This window comes from Branchiostoma belcheri, unplaced genomic scaffold (genome assembly GCF_001625305.1).
Source record: "Branchiostoma belcheri isolate BF01 breed outbred unplaced genomic scaffold, Haploidv18h27 scaffold9, whole genome shotgun sequence".
NCBI lineage: Eukaryota > Metazoa > Chordata > Leptocardii > Amphioxiformes > Branchiostomatidae > Branchiostoma > Branchiostoma belcheri.
In genome coordinates, this window is record NW_017804575.1 from 5,388,992 (window position 1) to 5,407,027 (window position 18,036).

The 18,036-nt window shown below is 42.2% G+C and overlaps 2 protein-coding genes across 2 annotated transcripts in view; both read right to left on the minus strand.

Moving 5' to 3' along the window:
* The window catches only part of LOC109487901, a 30,314-nt gene extending 16,481 nt beyond the window's left edge, over positions 1 to 13,833 (minus strand). The window contains exons 1-2 of the mRNA XM_019792010.1: positions 13,524 to 13,833; positions 3,704 to 3,778 (exon numbers count right to left, since the gene is read on the minus strand). Of these exons, the coding sequence (XP_019647569.1) occupies positions 3,704 to 3,778; positions 13,524 to 13,682 (234 nt within the window). The 5' untranslated portion in view covers positions 13,683 to 13,833. The remainder of the gene's footprint in view (positions 1 to 3,703; positions 3,779 to 13,523) is intronic.
* Positions 13,834 to 16,269: 2,436 nt separating this feature from the next.
* Positions 16,270 to 18,036, minus strand: part of LOC109487789 (histamine N-methyltransferase-like) — a 5,374-nt gene continuing 3,607 nt past the window's right edge. Inside the window, exons 4-5 of the mRNA XM_019791850.1 lie at positions 17,618 to 17,831; positions 16,270 to 16,629 (exon numbers count right to left, since the gene is read on the minus strand). Of these exons, the coding sequence (XP_019647409.1) occupies positions 16,271 to 16,629; positions 17,618 to 17,831 (573 nt within the window). The 3' untranslated portion in view covers position 16,270. The remainder of the gene's footprint in view (positions 16,630 to 17,617; positions 17,832 to 18,036) is intronic.

Sequence of the window (18,036 nt, forward strand, 5' to 3'; positions counted from 1 at the left end):
TATTGCATCCACAATTTTAAGAGGGGTTAAAATCTCTCTTGAATAAAAGGATAATTCTCCTTCTATTTTGTGCAGAGTCAGGAACTGTCAAGGAGATCTTGTTACAAATAACACATGTGAAAGCAGTAAGCTTATGCTGGTCAGATGTAGTAATGCCTAATAACTTTCTCCTCCGGAACAAGCTGAACCCAACCATATCCATTATAACCTGCGGAAACACACACACACACACACACACACACACACACACACACACACACACACACACACACACACACACACACACACACAGACACACAGACAGACACACACACACACACACACACACACACACACACACACTGGCATACACTTACATACAAAACTAGAATTCCGAGATCTCATACCTCCATGAAATATGATCTTGATATGTAAATGTAAATTTCTTCTTTAATTGTTCAAATGACCTCTGCATTGACATGATATATGCATCGTGATGTATGTTAACTTTTGATTAACTTACAGATGTCCCAAGTATGACATTCTCATCATTCACCATTACGAAATCATAGAATTTTCACATTAATTATGCAAATTAGGTCATCATTTGCATAATTAGTATCTGTAGAAGTTCCGTCTGCCATAGGTTACATAGTATAATGTAAAACACTGTTATTATAGAATTTCCTCATTAATTATGCAAATAAAGTCCTCATTTACATAATTTACATTTAATTATGTACATCTCTCTCCCAGCTACCTACACACCAAAAATAATGAAAACATGTTGTTCCTGTCTGGACTTATTGGCTTTTAAACATTTCGCCAGAAAGTGCCCTGCAGTTCCAGAACAAGCTGCTAGGGGGCCCAAACTCATATGAATTCTTTCCAAGCACGAGAGCTACCTTCCATCAAAATTTCATGACCCTAGCATGTCCAGATCGCGAGATATCAAAACCGGAAGTTGCGCTGCAGTACCAAGGGAAGCCACTAGGGGGACCAAAATCTCATCATTTCCAGTTTTCGTCACACCCTACCAACACACCAAGTATGAAACCAATCCATCCAGGCGTTCTTGAGTTATCTTGTTGACCAACAGACAGACGGACGGACGGACGGACGGACGGACAGATAAACGCAACTGAAAATATAACCTCCATGACACATTTCATGGAGGTAATAAATGTAGCCTTAACACAATTTGTTCCATTATGAAGACTGTGGTCACCACGGTTGTATGTCGAAAGAACTGGAGCGTGAAAATATCGTCCATTCTTCCAACCTGGTAGGCATTTTAGCTTCACTTGAAGTGTGGAAAAATCACTTGTTCTTATCCAAACTTCCTTTACTCTTCACTTGTTGTGTCCTTCGGTAAAACCACTTAAGCGTCCATCGCACTTAAGTGACCTTCGGTCGAATTTGATACATCGCCAGATCACAAGGTCGCAGGCGAATTTCAAAATCGAGTGGCCTAATTTAAATCCACCCTACCACATTGGGCGGGGCTCCGTAACAAAGAGGAATACTGCGGTACTGCTCTTACCCAATCTCAAAATGATGTTCGTAAGAAATGACTTTCCGTCTGCTAGTCCGAAAATGTACGATTTTGGCAGTCTTAAGATTTCTCTGCGTAAAAAGTAAGCCCCTGAGAGACACACGCACGCACGCACACACACACACACACACTCACACACACACACACGCACGCACACACACACACACTCACACACACACACACACACACACACGCACGCACACACACACACACACACACACACACACACACACACACACACACACACACACACACACACACACACACACACACACACACACACGCACGCACACACACACTCGCACGCACACACACGCACGCACACACACACTCGCACGCACACACACACACACACTCGCACGCACACACACACTCACGCACGCACACACACACACACGCACGCACGCACGCACGCACACAGATACTAATAAAGGGCAGGTTAAAGTTCCAAGTCATAATATAAAACGTAGGCCTCCACGTTTTTGTTGTTGCTCTGTAATTAGCTTAATCTCCACCCAAGCTGATTTAATCTGTTTCCGCATGATTTAAGGAGAGTGTTTCAGCCTAGAGCTACATGTATCACCAAGTCTTCTCTTCTGAGAAGTCGTGAAGACAGGATTAACGTGGACTGAGAACTGGCAAACCTTCGTTGATACTAAGGCCATGTTGATTTGATTATATGGATGACATCCGCGCGCGCATGAATTTTCGGCCGTTTCCAAAAAAAAAAAAGTTTTCAACCGTACTGTAAATCGTGCAAAACAGTTGCTAAATGAGCAAAAATATACCATAAGTTGCAAGGAAAACATTTAGAAACGATACCAATGTCGTAGAATGCCAAAATCAAAGGAAAAAGGACAAAAATGTAAATAAATGAATTCGAAGAGTAGATTATTCGCCATAACATATTCTGTGCCATTTGTTCCACCTTCTTGACCACGTAGATTTCATAGTGAAAGCAACTTTTTATTTTGCAAAACTTTTTTTTTATTCGCACGCGCGCATCAGTTTTGGGGTTCCCAGAGGATGTCATCCATATGATCAAATCAACATGGCCTAATCTCCAAGCAGATCCTAGGGTTGCCATGCAGTATCCACTGGCCAAGGAGTGAACATTAGCTATTGGATACTGCCTTGAAGCCGTAGGATCTGTTGGAGATTAGTGTATACCGGATTTCCATGAGGCGGTGGCTGCTAAGCGCAAAAAAACTCGTCCGGTTTTTGGTACTTTGGAATTCCATTGATAAAGAGGTGCATTTTGTAAGGTTTGTGTGTTTGTTGTCTTTCGAACCATACTTTATATCATTGATAATTTTAGATTAGCAAGGTCATAATTATCGAATCCTACTCGCTTTTTATTAATTAAAAATAAAGCAACCTACCAATCACCCAACCTACCGACAAACCAACTAAAAACGTGACAAAAACAAACAAACAAACAAACAAACAGACAAGAGCAAGCAAGCAAACAAACACATAACAAAAATCTAAAAAAATGGCTGGGCACATATATGGGACAGCATCGTTTCCAAAGAAAACATAGTCGGGTAGTCCAGGACTCCAGTGGTGGTTAGAATGTCCGTGGAAGCGTGTGTAGAGATTGTAGGCAGACATACCGGCCCGAGGCGACACGCGTACGGGCTTAGCTGGACCGTATAGCCGTGTCACGAGCTCTGTGTCACGGGGAAACATTAGATACAACTGGCACTAAAGAGAGAGGGATAGGGTCGCATTCGATGCAATTTCAAAACTCAATTTTCAAAGTCAATTTTTCTAGTCATTTTAATGTAGTAAGTTGAATCAGCCCCATGCCATAGCATACTGATATATATATGTGAGGTAAAAATGCGATGTCACTGACGGAAAACGGTTGACTGTTTCGTATCGTAGGCTGGTTCTTATGTCAATATCAGACAGATTTCCTTATCCAGAATATTTCTGTTATTCCTGTGGATACAGACTTGTAGCAACCTCGCCGACCAACTCCCAACCATAGATGACCTTGCTCACTATTCACTCCCAACCATGGTCTGGAGTTAGTTGGTTATGTGTGACATGTATGGGTCAGTACAGGATAGCTCTGTAGGCCATCCGTCCAAAAGCCAGAAAATGTCAGTGAAAATCTCAACCCCCTACATCTGCTTCAAGACCGGTGAACCCTGTACTTACCGCTCTCCGCCTGGCTTCTGCCGTCTGTTTGTTCATATTACTGGCCAGGAACGCCGTACAGTACAGCAGCTGGCCCTGGGAATAACCACACAATATCGGGAAATATTAGAGTAAGAACAACAACAAGAAGTCAAAGGTCTTATACCTCCGATGGTACTGAAACTTTCTCCAAATTTCTTTCATTTATCAGTGTGATTTTCTCGCTAATGTTGTCTATGTATATGTATGTAAGATTATACCATATGTAGATTGTAAGATATGTAGATTTATAATTTCTGCTCTACTGTCTCAGCCCTTTACAAAGATCTATTTACTTAATTTGTCATTGGTATTTTTTTTTTGTTTCTTAAGCCCCTGTCACAAATATGTGAATATGGCCTCTTGAACAGTGTTGCAATACCCCTTACCAAAGTTGAGGAGGCTGGCTATGTTTCAAATGTTTCAAAATTAAAAAAAAAATTATATATTCGTGTTGGCTCGCGGTAGGTCAACAGAGGTCGTAGTGGGCGTAGTTGGGAGTGAAATTTGACTCAAATTTAACTCAAATGTAAATCTTATAGAAATGTACGAGTGGTCTGGTCAGACTGCTCCCGAACGTCAGCCAAGCTTGGTTGGTTGTTAGTCGGGAGAAGGTTCTGAATGTGTGACACGCACGGCTGTATCTGTAGGGTGGGGTGGTTGGGGTACATACAGACCATGACTTGCAGAAACAGTACATGTAATGCCTGTCACTAGACCATCTCACGGACACGGCCTGCTGTAGTGCGAAACTCCAGCTGCATTCCACACTACTGACTGACTGACAGCCTGTAGTGATACAGAGCGGAGACAAGCCACGGTCTGTTGGGCACACTTCAAAACACTGACTGAACTTTGGGCGACTGCCACTTGCTAGTCAGTTTCTAGAAAGCTCTGCATTGTAGGTTACCATTCTGTCAGTGAAAAAGTATAGTCTCTACCAGATCGACTTCAACTAGGTAAATTTGTTCATTTTGGGGAAATACGTTATCCAAGAAGGTCATTTTTGTCATTAACAGATCAAAGTCTCAATATAGGGTTTTGCACCACAAACCATTTGAAACTTAAGAACCATAAGAAAAATCCATCTATCCATTAATTGCTTGAGTTAGCTTAAGGGTGAAATACTTTCATAACCGAGATGATCCTTTTAACGGAGCAACACAAAACAATCACCGATATGGCCTACATACAGACAACGTTGGCCGGGAGCTATATTATATTTCAAAGCAAACGATGCGTCTTCCTGACAAGTTATATATAGTAAAATGTCACGCCCTTCTAAAACATTTATTGGACTTTAGGACAAGATTATATTACAATCCGCAGTTCTTTTTACGTGTTTGTGTGCGTGGATAAAAGTAAATTTACTGATTTTGATCAAAGCTAGGCGGTGTTAAGGATAGAAATGTAAAGTACAAAATGACTAATAAACTGGTGGACGTACCAACCATCACTCAGTATCTGATACCAGTCCAGAAAAGAACAAGAAACAGTCATGCCTGCAAATATCAGAGTTATCAACCAAGAATTGAGGTATTCAAAAACTCGTATTTCCCCAGAGCTATCGTAGACTGGAACTCGTCGCCACCAAGCACTGTTGGGGCATAATCACTAGAAAGCTTTAAACAACTCCTGAAATCAAATGTGCAAAGATTGTGTAACAAGTCGTTCTGTGTGATATAGCCAGCTGCCGGCACGCCGCGTGCCTGCGAAGCTGGTGTGTTAGGCCGAAGGGCGGTTATACCGGCTATACTGACACAGACACAGATAAAGTGGATAATTTCGCTTGCCCCCTGGCAAAGCTCACGCCTGTATTGTGTAAGCGTCACGTTGTTGCCTCGTGTGTAATGACCCTAATCTCCAGGTAAACGCAATGATCTGAATCATTCTCTGTATTTCATGCCTGTTTCATTGGAACAAGGTTACTCTTTTTTTTATTCCAACATGTAATCACCAGACGTGGTGACGGCACACTCAATTTTTTTTTAAACTTATATTAATGCCGCCACCAACACAGGGGACAAATACAAGACAATACTCATTTATTACAAGACAATACTCATTTAATACACCTGAGCTCAGTGAGGAAAGTCGTGTAAAGTGCCTTTCCCAAGGGCACAAGATCGGTGGCATGTCAGGACTCGAACCCGGGACTCTTAGTTCCGAGTCGCGCACTTTGCCGCTACGCCACACGACTCTTTGGCGAACCGTTTAACAATACTATACTAGTAAATGTTTTGAAAACCAATGTCGCAAACACATGGTCTTTATCTATCGACATTTACCAAATACTGCATGCATGTGTCGAAGGATTGGCATTACAGGTGACTATCGCCTTTCTTGATGTCAACTTTGTAAAGTATTGACAACCCGGAGATCAGACTGCATGAGGTTTGAACCACTCATACCTGGAAGGCCCTCTTTTCGATATGTGTGGTGGGATCTTTAACGTGATCCAGGTGTGGCTCAACTTAAACAGGGGACCACCGACTTAACGTCCCATCCGAGAGCATGTCCCTAACCGAAGCTAGGTACTCATTTTCACCTGGATCGAGTGAGGATATAGGTAAAAAGTGTCTTTCCCACTGCGGACACAACATTGTAGTCTGTGAAACTCAAGCTCTTTGTCCGGCTCCCTAGATAGGGTGGCGAACTAACTAGGGAGCCGGCGAAAAGCGAGGTTCAGTCAGGCTAACAACATTGGGGTCTGCAAGAGATTCGAACCTAGAAACTTAAGATTTTAACCCTAAACAGTACACCTGGGGTCCGCGCGGACCCCAGCACTATATATTCTGTAATATCTTTTTTGTTTCTAAAGTTTTTTTCTGAAATTTTAGGTAATTGTCACCCACAAAGTTGTCTCTCAAAACAGTGCAGAAAACTCCGTTTCTACCTTTTATAAAAAAATTATATCTGATTTTCTTTTGGGGTCCGCGTGGACCCCAGCCGGCTTTCGATCATAATGGATACACTGGCGTTCTTATACATTACCTTATTTCCGTTTTTATATGTTTTTATGCACTCATCGTATGTCTACCAAGTTTTCAGAGAATGGTGTAATAATAGAATGAAATTTTAATAACTTTGGTGTAATTATGACGTCATATGACGTCAGAGCTAATAATACAGTCCGCCATATTGGATTTTGACCAATGACGTCATCAAATTAGCATATTCTATGCATATTAAATGATTTAACTTATATTTAATTATGTAAGATGTTATCAATGTTGGAAAAGAAGTGTAATTTAATATAAAACTCAGAAAATTTTTATGTTTAAACCAAAATTACTTCTATTTAAAAAAAACTGCCTGCTAGAAACCCGTTGCCATGGCAACACAAAAAAACATCAACTTACTAGTATTAAACTAATATGAACTCTTTTCCAGAGACATTTTAGGAAAGGTCTCCAAATTTGATACTTCTAGCGCAAGCCGTTTAGCCGCTATCTGAGATCAAAGTTGGGCCTCAAAAGCCCCTTCAGTCTGGAATGGGTTTAAAAATCGGGTATTTCTTCTTGTCTTCTTTTCTTCACCAAAAAATAGAAAAAGTTCAAAATGTATGATTTTTGTATGTAACGTGGACACAGAGGTTCCCACATCAGTTTGCAAAACAATTGAGCTGGTAGCATGTTGATAATTTCTAAAAATTAGCAAAAAACTGTTCTGGGGTCCGCGCGGACCCCAGGTGTACAGATTAATCAGTCCGGGAAGGTGTTCTGTTGAGGGTTAAGACAACAATCTTAGTCATAAACAAGACTACCTCGCCTCCTGTCACTATTAAGAAAATCAGATGTAAACTAAGTTAAATTTTGAGGGTTCAAATACACATTTTAATATTTGTGTACAAGAAGTAAGTTGCATACTCAAAAATTGTCCCGTTTCTTTTGTTCGAAATTGCAGTTAAAACTTGTTGTATAAGAACAACACATGATAAGGTTAGGACAATGGGTAATCTTGGTGTTCCCACGGGATAAACTCCCAGCTGACTCCGGCATTGTTGTGGTGGATGATTAGAGAACTAAAATGCTGACGTGGCTGCCAATTTTTTTTTATTCCAACATGTAATCACCAGACGTGGTGACGACACACTCAAGTTTTTTTCAACTTATATTAATGCCGCCACCAAACACAGGGACAAATACATGACAGGACAATACTCATTTACACCTGAGCGAAGTGAGGAAAGTCGTGTAAAGTGCCTTTCCCAAGGGTACAAGATAGGTGGCATGTCAGGACTCGAACGCCGTGACTATAAGTTCCGAGTCGCGCACTCTGCCGCTACGCCACACGACCCCACGTGTGCTAATTCAAAACAAGATATGACCGCAACCGTTTTTATGAACTATAACGACAGAAATTTACTTTAAATAAAAGTTATAAGCTGCACCGGAACATTTGTATATCTATTCCTTTGGACCAATAATGTATATTAAGAAAGGTCGTCCTGCATAGCATTCCAATTTGTCATAATAATCAACCAGAGGTCGTCCCGTACGTAAGCCTGGTGTGTAGTCCTACTATTACTCCGTGTATACTACTAATGTTTGTAACTACAAGTCTGTTATCTCAACATAACAACCTGTACTTAACGCTTGGACAGGAAGGGGCGATAAATAAAGGCCTTTCAGCCAACATTACCGGTATTGCCAAGAAATTGAGCTCACAACAACCCCCCTTCTAACAGTATACATACACGTATACGGTAAGATTTTAAAAAATGACGCTCTTACTCTGTTGTTGTTTCTATTTGCTTAACTGTCGCACTAGTACTGTTGTTTGATTTGTTGCTCTTTACGTCTTTACGTTGTTGTTTACGTTTAGGGCTAGTTCTGTTGTTTGTGTTTATTTAAACTTTAACTTTATTGCACAACAGTTGTACATGGTACAAAGTATGACAAAACTTATCTATAAACTGCCTTTATCTTTTAAACTTAGGCCACACCAAGTAAATTTTATGGATGACGTCCTTTGGAGACTCCAAATCTAATGCGAGAGGGCGAAAAAAAACAAGAAGGGCCCAAAAAAACAAGATGCCTAGATTAGAAATATACTAAGAGACAACAAATGTTAGGACACAAATTGAATGAGGTGACACAGTGTAACAAGCAAGATGTCTTTTATTCATCATCAAAACAGTAATAAATCAGGTGGAACAGCAGTTGTCATCCTGTCCTGTTTCTTTCATCACATTTTTGCAGGCCTGCAGAAACAAAGCATAAAAGACAAAATTAGTTGCTGATTAACCCTTTGCATTCATTACTGCATTTCTACCTATGCAAATAGTCTATAGGAGCGTTTGAGAAAGATAACCAATAAAGGTGGAACCAAACAATATATGTTCAGAGCTATTCTACATAAGTTGCGTAATGAATTTAATTAGGTAACAAATGTATGCCTACCTGACAAACAGGGTTTATTGTCTGGTATGCAGCAGTCTTCTCTGCCGGTATGGGCAGCGTTTCCTCCTCAACGCAGTTCCAGCACACCAAAGTCAGCATCGTCTTTATCACCCTTGACTTCAGTCTGGCTGAATAATAGTACTGTGCTACTGGTGAAGTGCATGTCACTGCCCTACATGAAACAGGTGGAAAAAATATGGAACAATAGTCAATTGTGCTAAAATCCAACTCTTCAGAATTTTTTTTCAACATAAAGGTTTAGGTTCTATGTTGTAGTTAAATGTACGCCTTTACTGTCCCTGAAGTGCCTTAAATTTAAAGGGTATATTCTGCAAACAATCCATATCAAATGTACCTCACTACTCACCTGGGTTGTTATTGCTACATTGTTGTGTGCTCCCAGTCCCAGCATAGGCTGGAAACATCCACTCCTGCTCGCCTGCTGACCTTGTTCTCTTGATGCTTTCATCATACCTGTATACATGTGTACATGTACAAGTCATGTGAAAGGAAAAGTGAACCTTCTGTTCCTAGTTCACAATAAATGTGTCTTAATGCAATCAAAGAAATGGAAGAGCTGACAACGTTACTAAATTGGATATCAAAGCTAAAATGATGGGGAAAAAATTCTTAAGAAACTAAATATCCCCCCCCCCAAAAAAGAGCTTTGAGCTTGAATGCGTAGTTTGTTTATAGCTATAGATTCCAAAATACCTTAAAAATCCGACTGAAAATTAGCAATTTACGTGCCAAATGTGGACCAAAAATTTAAGAATAAAAAAACACATATTTTGCAAACATCAAGTATGAATAACCAGAAACAAATAAACGATCATTATCCATGCAAAACACATGCAAGGAGCATTGATACATGTATGCATTTATTTTATACTCCCCTTCTAGGAATATTTCACCCGTGTTTTTTTCCGTACAAGGTACTCGATTCAAAACAGACTTTTCATACCTCAAAAGCAATCTTAGCCATAGGAACAGCTTCAGTCGTAGCAGCTGTCTTGTCGATCACCATACGGATGAAACACCCGAACTGCCGGAGTAAACCTCAATGCCTCTTCCGAGCTTCTCGTCATTGCAGAAGAATATAATTTGCACTGTAGCTGATCTTGACAAAACTTGCTTGAAATTGTATGGTCGATATTCACTCGCCGCTACAAGTCCCTCGTACAGTTACGCGAAAGTTAGCTCTCCCTGGCCGACATTGAGCGCGTACCTGTCAACAACAATGTTTCCGCACGCTTTTACGACCTTTACGCTCACATATTTAGCGACCAAGGGTGGTGAGCCCACCATCTTGCTTCTTTGAACTGTGGCGCGCGGACTCTTGTGCGCACGTACACCATCGTTTTGCGGCACATGTGCTCTTTACCCATTTCGCGTTACGGGTTTCACGTCAATCTGACGATTTGCGGCACTGTCATGACTCTTTGGCCATAGTTACAGGAAGCGGAATTTCTTGTTTGCCTGTGGCTATTGACAGGATCGTCCTGTCAATAACAGAAAATATTGCACTGCTGACAGGATCGTCCTGTCAATAGCAGAAAATATTGTACTGCTGACAGGATCGTCCTGTCAATAGCAGAAAATACTGCACTGCTGACAGGATCGTCCTGTCAATAGCAGAAAATATTGCACTGCTGACAGGATCGTCCTGTCAATAGTAGAATAATTTGCACTGCTGACAGGATTTTTCCTGTCAGCAGTGCAAATTATTCTACTATTGACAGGATCGGTAAAATTTTGGTATTTTTATTTCATACTGGAAATTTTGGGGTGGGCGCTGGTTCGTGTAGGTCTTATGTAGGTGTTATTATGTATGCTATTAGGCCATTTTTTACGATCCTGCGCTGCGGCCCCTGCAGATCGTCGTGCATACATTGATCCCCCGCTCGGTAGCGCGCGCCTGGCCTCCCGTAAACAATGCGGCGGCAGTGCATGCGTGCCTGTCGCCCCGACTAGCCTCTACCAGGCACCGCGGATCGCTGGAAAAATAGTAGAAATTGACCGAAATAAAGGGAATATATACCAAGGTCGCCAATTGGAGCTTCTCTGGCCGGCTAACTCCCTTGGTATATATTCCCTTTATTTCGGCCAATTTCTATTATTTTTCCAGCGATCCACGGTGCCTGGTAGAGGCTAGTCGGGGCGACAGTAAGCGCTAGCCATTACAGCCGGCGCCGCGGGAATGACACAGCGGTCCACCGGTGGGTACCCGTCTGGCTAGCCTGGGTGCCACCCCGCGCGCGAGTGTCTATCTCCTGACCTAAGTAAAAGTCATGGGAAGCCATACTCCCGGCAGACCTACTTGGCACACTGGGTCTTATTATCTCCTCGCGCATGAGGCGTTAGAGGGCTTCGCGTGGACGAAGGGGTTTGGGTGGATAATGGTAGCGGACAAATACGGTTTCTCCCGAAATCTATCGCCAAATAAACGCCGGACTCTGGGGCACCCAGGGTTAACCGTCAGGCGTGCTAACAGCAACACAACAACCCCCCCCCCAGTAACACTAACCAGCGTGCCAGGCCCTGCAGCGTGCCTTTGCCGGTACTGTGGGGCCCAGTGGGGCCGGTAAAATTCGGTGGCCAGCTGGATACGCGCGCCAGGGGGCTGCTGTTGTTAGCGGGCCGGCTAGCTGAAATGCCACACCAGCGGTACTTTCCTGGATTTGTTCCATTTGATTTCGAAGTTGTTGAAAGAATAAATAATGGATAGAGATCAACTTCTTTTTGTCTTTTTTATTGTCTTCATCTTATGTAACTGCCTTCGTATTTCAGACAGCTTATGCATGAAATTCGCCTGTATTTATTATATTTTGGACATGTCTAGTTTTGACATATAGATCTGCTGGAGTACTCTGTTAACGTGATGATAGCCGCCATCGTGAAACGCCTAATCTGCAGTACAGTAGCATATGCCTTCTGACTGGTTAAAAAAATGAAAACAAAGAAGAAATCATGTCAATAGAGCCCAAAATGGAAGATTTAAAAAATCCTGTCAATAGTGCCAAAAATGGCACTGCTGACAGGACGATCCTGTCAACAGTGTCAAAAATTGCACTGCTGACAGGACGATCCTGTCAGCAGTGCAGTATTTCCTGTTATTGACAGGATCGTCCTGTCAGCAGTGCAATATTTTCTGCTATTGACAGGACGATCCTGTCAGCAGTGCAGTATTTCCTGCTGTTGACAGGACGATCCTGTCAATAGCCTCAGGCTTCTTGTTTTTTTTTCTAGGAACATGCCAAAATCAATGCGCGCGCGGACGTCATCCATAAAATTTACTTGGTGTGGCCTTATCTTTAAATGCCATGCTATATAATAGTATATTGTTGTTTGTTTGTTTACATCGCGTACTTGTTCTGATGTTGTTTACATTTGTTTACATGTTTGTTTCCATGTTGCGTTAGTTTTGTTGTTGTGGTTGATGTTTGTTTGCATCTGTTGTTTGTGTGTATTTACACACCTTGCTAGTTCTTTGGTTGTTGTTGTGTTTATATGTGTTCACATGTGCTAGTGATATTGTTGTTTGTGTTTGTTTACAAGTCGTGTTAGTACTGTTGCTGTGTTTTTTTACACGCTGTGTACGTCCTGTTGTTGTTTATGTTTATTTACATGTCGTGCTAGACCTGTGCTTTGTTTACACGCCATGCTAGTAGTACTGTTGCTGTTTGTGATTGTTTACATGTCGCCCAATTCTATTGTTTACGTTTGTTCACAAGTCTTGATTCGGGTGAACACTTCTGTCCAGCCAGGTCTACCAGAGCGTGGAGAGGAACACGGCCTCACGGGGCCAACACGCAGGTCTCCCGGGATCACTGTTACCAAACCTCCGCTCACCTGGCCGAACTACTTTTCCTTCCAAGTTAGAGTCCTCACGAAAAACAGACCCTCACACACACACCTGTGCACATGAGGCACCCTAGTGTGAACATTTTTAAGCTACCTTTATCGATACGTAAAGCCCTTAAAGTCATTTCAAACCCCACCCTATAGTCCCTACACATAATTGTGGTGACACGTTAAAAACCGGCACGGTTCAAAACAAAGCACCAGTGTACAGTATGACACCTTTGCAATAGTTAGGTGTGTATACCTGGCAAATAAAGCAGGTCTACTCTCCAACGGGAAAATGAATTAGATCTACTCCACATTTGAATACCAAGAAAATGGTAGAATTTGGTGAAACATGAGGTAAATCATTGAGGTAGGTGAGTTGGCTGACCAGATGGCACTAGCGATAGAAACTATGGGTGCGTCCTTGACTACCTAGGTTTTCTCAACATTATGATTATCCACCGCATTTTACCCAAACTATGCCTATCTCTCAGTACCTAAACAGAAAGATTAAGTTTAGACTTTAAAAAAGAAGAAGGTTGACTCACCAACATGAAGCACGCCACAGTCAGGACGAAGAAGACCCGGTAAAAACTGCCCAACATTTCGTGCACGCCGAGGGACACTGCACCCAGTCCTATACACAACCCGACCAGCGATAGGCCCATTTGGACCAGGCCTAACCGTATGAACCTCTTCCGATGCATCTTTGTGTGCGAGTTTTTCACCAAACGTCCCTGGTTCTATTCCCGAGAAGGATATCTGTGTGTTTACAGAGTGTGTACTAGGACAGGTATGCCCTGGCTCTAAAATAAACAACCGTCCACGCAGTTTTAAAAGGCGGATAGACAGGTATCTGACACGGTACGGCTCCAAGGCATGAGTGAGTGGACCCTACCATGCCGTGTCATTTCAAGGGGTGTTTTACCTCACTCATTCCCTATTGCAGGCTTCAATACGTCAAGACGTTTCAAGACATGAATGCGGTAAGACTCGAGGAACAACCGCACACTTGATATGTTTTAGACTAGAGGACTTTAAGATGTACAGAAGAAAAGGAAAATGTCTTGGTGATCGAGGAAAGTCTTGAATGAAAGGAATGTGTGGTGTGAGAGAGGGTTGTTCCATTTCGCCCTGGGGGGATAAGCTAATGGAGTCCGGTGGGATCTACTTAATGACGTCAAACGTGTTCTAAGTAACGACCGGTGTTAGGGAGGGTAAAGGTGAGATGACATAATCAATCACCAAGCAGATGCGTGTTGTCAAATAAAAAATAAAAGTTAACACACAAGCACGCGTACACGCAGAACCCCCCCCCACCCAATGCGCACGTACGCACGCACGCACACACACACACACAGACAAACACACACGCGCAGACACACTCACACAAGTAAGCGCGCGGACACGCACACACATACACACCCGCACGCACGCACGCACGCACGCACGCACACACACACACACACACACACACACACACACACACTCACGCACCAACACCCACACATAGACAAACACACACACGGCACACACACACACACTCACACAAGTGAGCGCGCGGACACGCACACACATACACACACGCACGCACACACACACACGCACACACAAACAAGCAGGAAGCCCTACAAAAACAAAGGGAACATCTGCTTGACAGTGACGAGATGTTTTGGAGACACTGATCAGTGACATTACGGACTGACAGGTTAGTTGGAAAGAATGGCAATACTCACGAGTACAATGACTACGACTGGAATCTGTTTTCATATTGAAAGTTTATTGCAAATACTTGCCCGAGGGCTAACTGCAGTTACAAACAACATAAGACAGAAAATACAGTGGTATGTGGGACTATATCTACGTCTAGCATTATACTACATTCTACAACATATATGGTACTAGTTTTACTGGGTATGACTTCTTCTTTTAGGCAATGGAAGACGAATTTACCCACTTCTTCTATAATATGTGGGTTCTTTGACTTCAGTAGTAAAATTGTTGTTTGTTTTTCGTGGCAGGGAATGGTGTGGAAGTAAGGGAGCATATTGGACACGGTGCTAAATAATTGTTTTCTGATGTCGTCATAAAATGGACAGTTAGAGATAAAATGAATTTCGTCTTCCACTGCATTTGAGGAGCAATATTTACAAATATAATAACCGAATGTATCAAAGCGATCGCCATGACGTCAGGGCCAGCGAAAAGCAAAAAGCGGACGACGGTTGGCTGATTTGTCTACCAATTATTTGCACATATCTTCAAGTAATTTGCATGTATATTATGTATAAAAAAAAACATAACAACAGCGATCGCACATGACAGGACTGAATTTCTGACACATTATGGTAGGTTGGATTTAGCGAGCAAAAGAATCTAATAAGTATGGATGAACGTGACAATCATCTTGATGACCCCAAACTTGAGATAAGCTTTGCGGGTGTTCTTAGCACTGTGCACCGTTGCGAAGCGCTACCTAGCGACCTAAATCTAATTTGCAGTCTTTCACCAACTATAACCGAGTGGGATTCGAACATTTCACAAAAAGCATTCCCTTTAACTTAGTTGCTTATTACTCCGTGAAGGAGGTATATTCCTCCTCTAGGAGTATTGTGGTCAGACGGTTTTTCGTGTTCGCAGCTAGAATACAGGGTTCCTATGACTACACGACGACAGTCAATGCCATGACTACATGACTGTAATCACATACTAGTAATATTATACAAAAGTTGCAAGTGCAATTACTAGCAACGCAACCTAACATGTGTAAAATATCAGCACTGCAAATTACAATGTGCACACATGTAGCGGTACACTACAGGGGTGCCAGAGTATACACTGCAATTTTACGGAATACAGTGCAATCGTATTAGTATACAGTGCAATTTCACGGAATACAGTGCAATTTCACGGAATACAGTGCAATTTTACTAATGACGTTGTTATGACGTAACCTGGGCCCGGCTTTCCAGGGACGCCGCTGACGGCGCGTACTTACATCTTTCTGTGTTTTTGAGTGAATTTTGACCGTTCTCGTAGATAGACCTTTAGTCAAATCACTACAAACTACACACAGGGCATGTTACTACACAGGGATCATTTCGAATTCGCTCGAAAAAGACAGAAATATGTGAGTCAGCGGCGTCCGCCATCTTAAAAATTAAAAAAAAAAACAGGGAAAGCCGGGTCCAAGTCACGTGATTCAACGTCATTAGTAAAATTGCACTGTATTCCGTAAAATTGCACTGTATTCCGTAAAATTGCGCTGTATACTAGTAAAATTGCAACGTCAGGATTACTTCCTTCTGAAGGCGACAACAACGTCAGAGCTTGCTTTAAAGATGACCTTGCCATCAGCTAGCGAGGAATTACATCGAATAAAATCCAATACCATTGATTTTATTTTAGTATCACTTGACACGTAAGGTGTTAGCGTCAAGAAGTCGAGAAGCATCTTCCCGGCCTCCGAGTCCTCCTTAAAACATTCCGTGACGTTAAAGTTGACGTTAATGTTCTCCCAAGTGACGTAACTGATGCCCCTTGCGTCAAGCCACTGTTTGACGTCACCGGATGAACGGAGCGACGTCTTCAAACGGTCACCCTGGCCGAACTCATCCCACAACTTGTAATGCAACTTTCCCAGGTCACTGTGATCTGTGAACATGTGACAAGGTTAGCCTGTGTATGTGCATGTGGTTAAGGCCACACCGACTTAATTTTATGGATGGCATCCACCTCAAAAAAAAAAAAAAAAAAGATCACGTCCTCCGAGGCTCAGACCTGGCTCTAGGCCTGGGTAGTCCATGATAGTTAGCGACAAAACGGAGCCGGGCACCCAGGCTACCGAAGCTCCACGACTCACGAACTCAGTACATACGTGCAGTGCCGATTCATAAATTCCGCAAAAAGCCAGTATTTGCCGGCTTGTAGTATACGTCGCTATGTACTGCCGCAAATTCACAATACCAGCTTAGTATTCCTGTGGTTTAGTAGCATTTTTTTTGGCCGAATTTTTTTTAATCGCCCGCACGTACAAGTTTGGGGGTCTTCCGAGGATGTCATCCATAAAATGAGGTCGGTGCGGCCTAACACAACCTCTCGCTGGCTGGAGTTACTTTTGGGTGGCGACAGGAGCGCGGATTAGTCAGGCTAATGAACACGGGACAGTGAAAGTAAAAGTACATGTAAGTAGGGAACATTGTTTTACTATTAAGAAAATCAATGCCAGGAAGTGTTATACATGTATTACCAAGGCCATGTTGATTTGATTATATGGATGACATCCGCGCGCGCATGAATTTTCGGCCGTTTAAAAAGTTTTCAACCATACTGTAAATCGTACAAAACAGTTTAAAAATATAAACCGCAATAAAAAACATTGGAAAACGATACCAATGTCGTAGAATGCCAAAATCAAACGAAAAAGACGAAAATGTAAAGAAATTAATTTGAAGACTAGATTATTCGTCATACCATACTCGTCATTTGTTCAACCTTCAAAACCACGTAGATTTCATAATGAAAGCAACTTTTTTTGGCCAAACTTTTTTTATTCGCACGCTCGCATCAGTTTCGGGGTTCCCAGAGGATGTCATCCATATAATCAAATCAACATGGCCTAATATGTAAACTGCCAGTTTACCTGACTCCATGGCGACCAACATGTATCCACCGCTTTCCACCTGTTCCCACATGTTCCGCAAGGTGGCGTGGTGGTCTTCCACGTTATACAGAACTTGTATGGCATGGACCAGGTGAAACTTTGTGTCTTCCTTGGTCTGGAAGTACTCTTCTGCTGTCTGTTGACGCCAGTCAAACGTCACAGCACCGAGGCTCTTGTCTTCACGCACCAGGGTCTACAAGATTTCACACATCGGGACACATCAATGAACAACTGAATCGAAATAAGGCCATGTTGATTTGATTATATGGATGACATCCGCGCGCGCATGAATTTTCGGCCGTTTCCAAAAAAAAAAGAAGTTTTCAACCATACTGTAAATCGTACAAAACAGTTGCAAAATGAGCAAAAATATACCATAAGTTACAAAAAAAAATTAT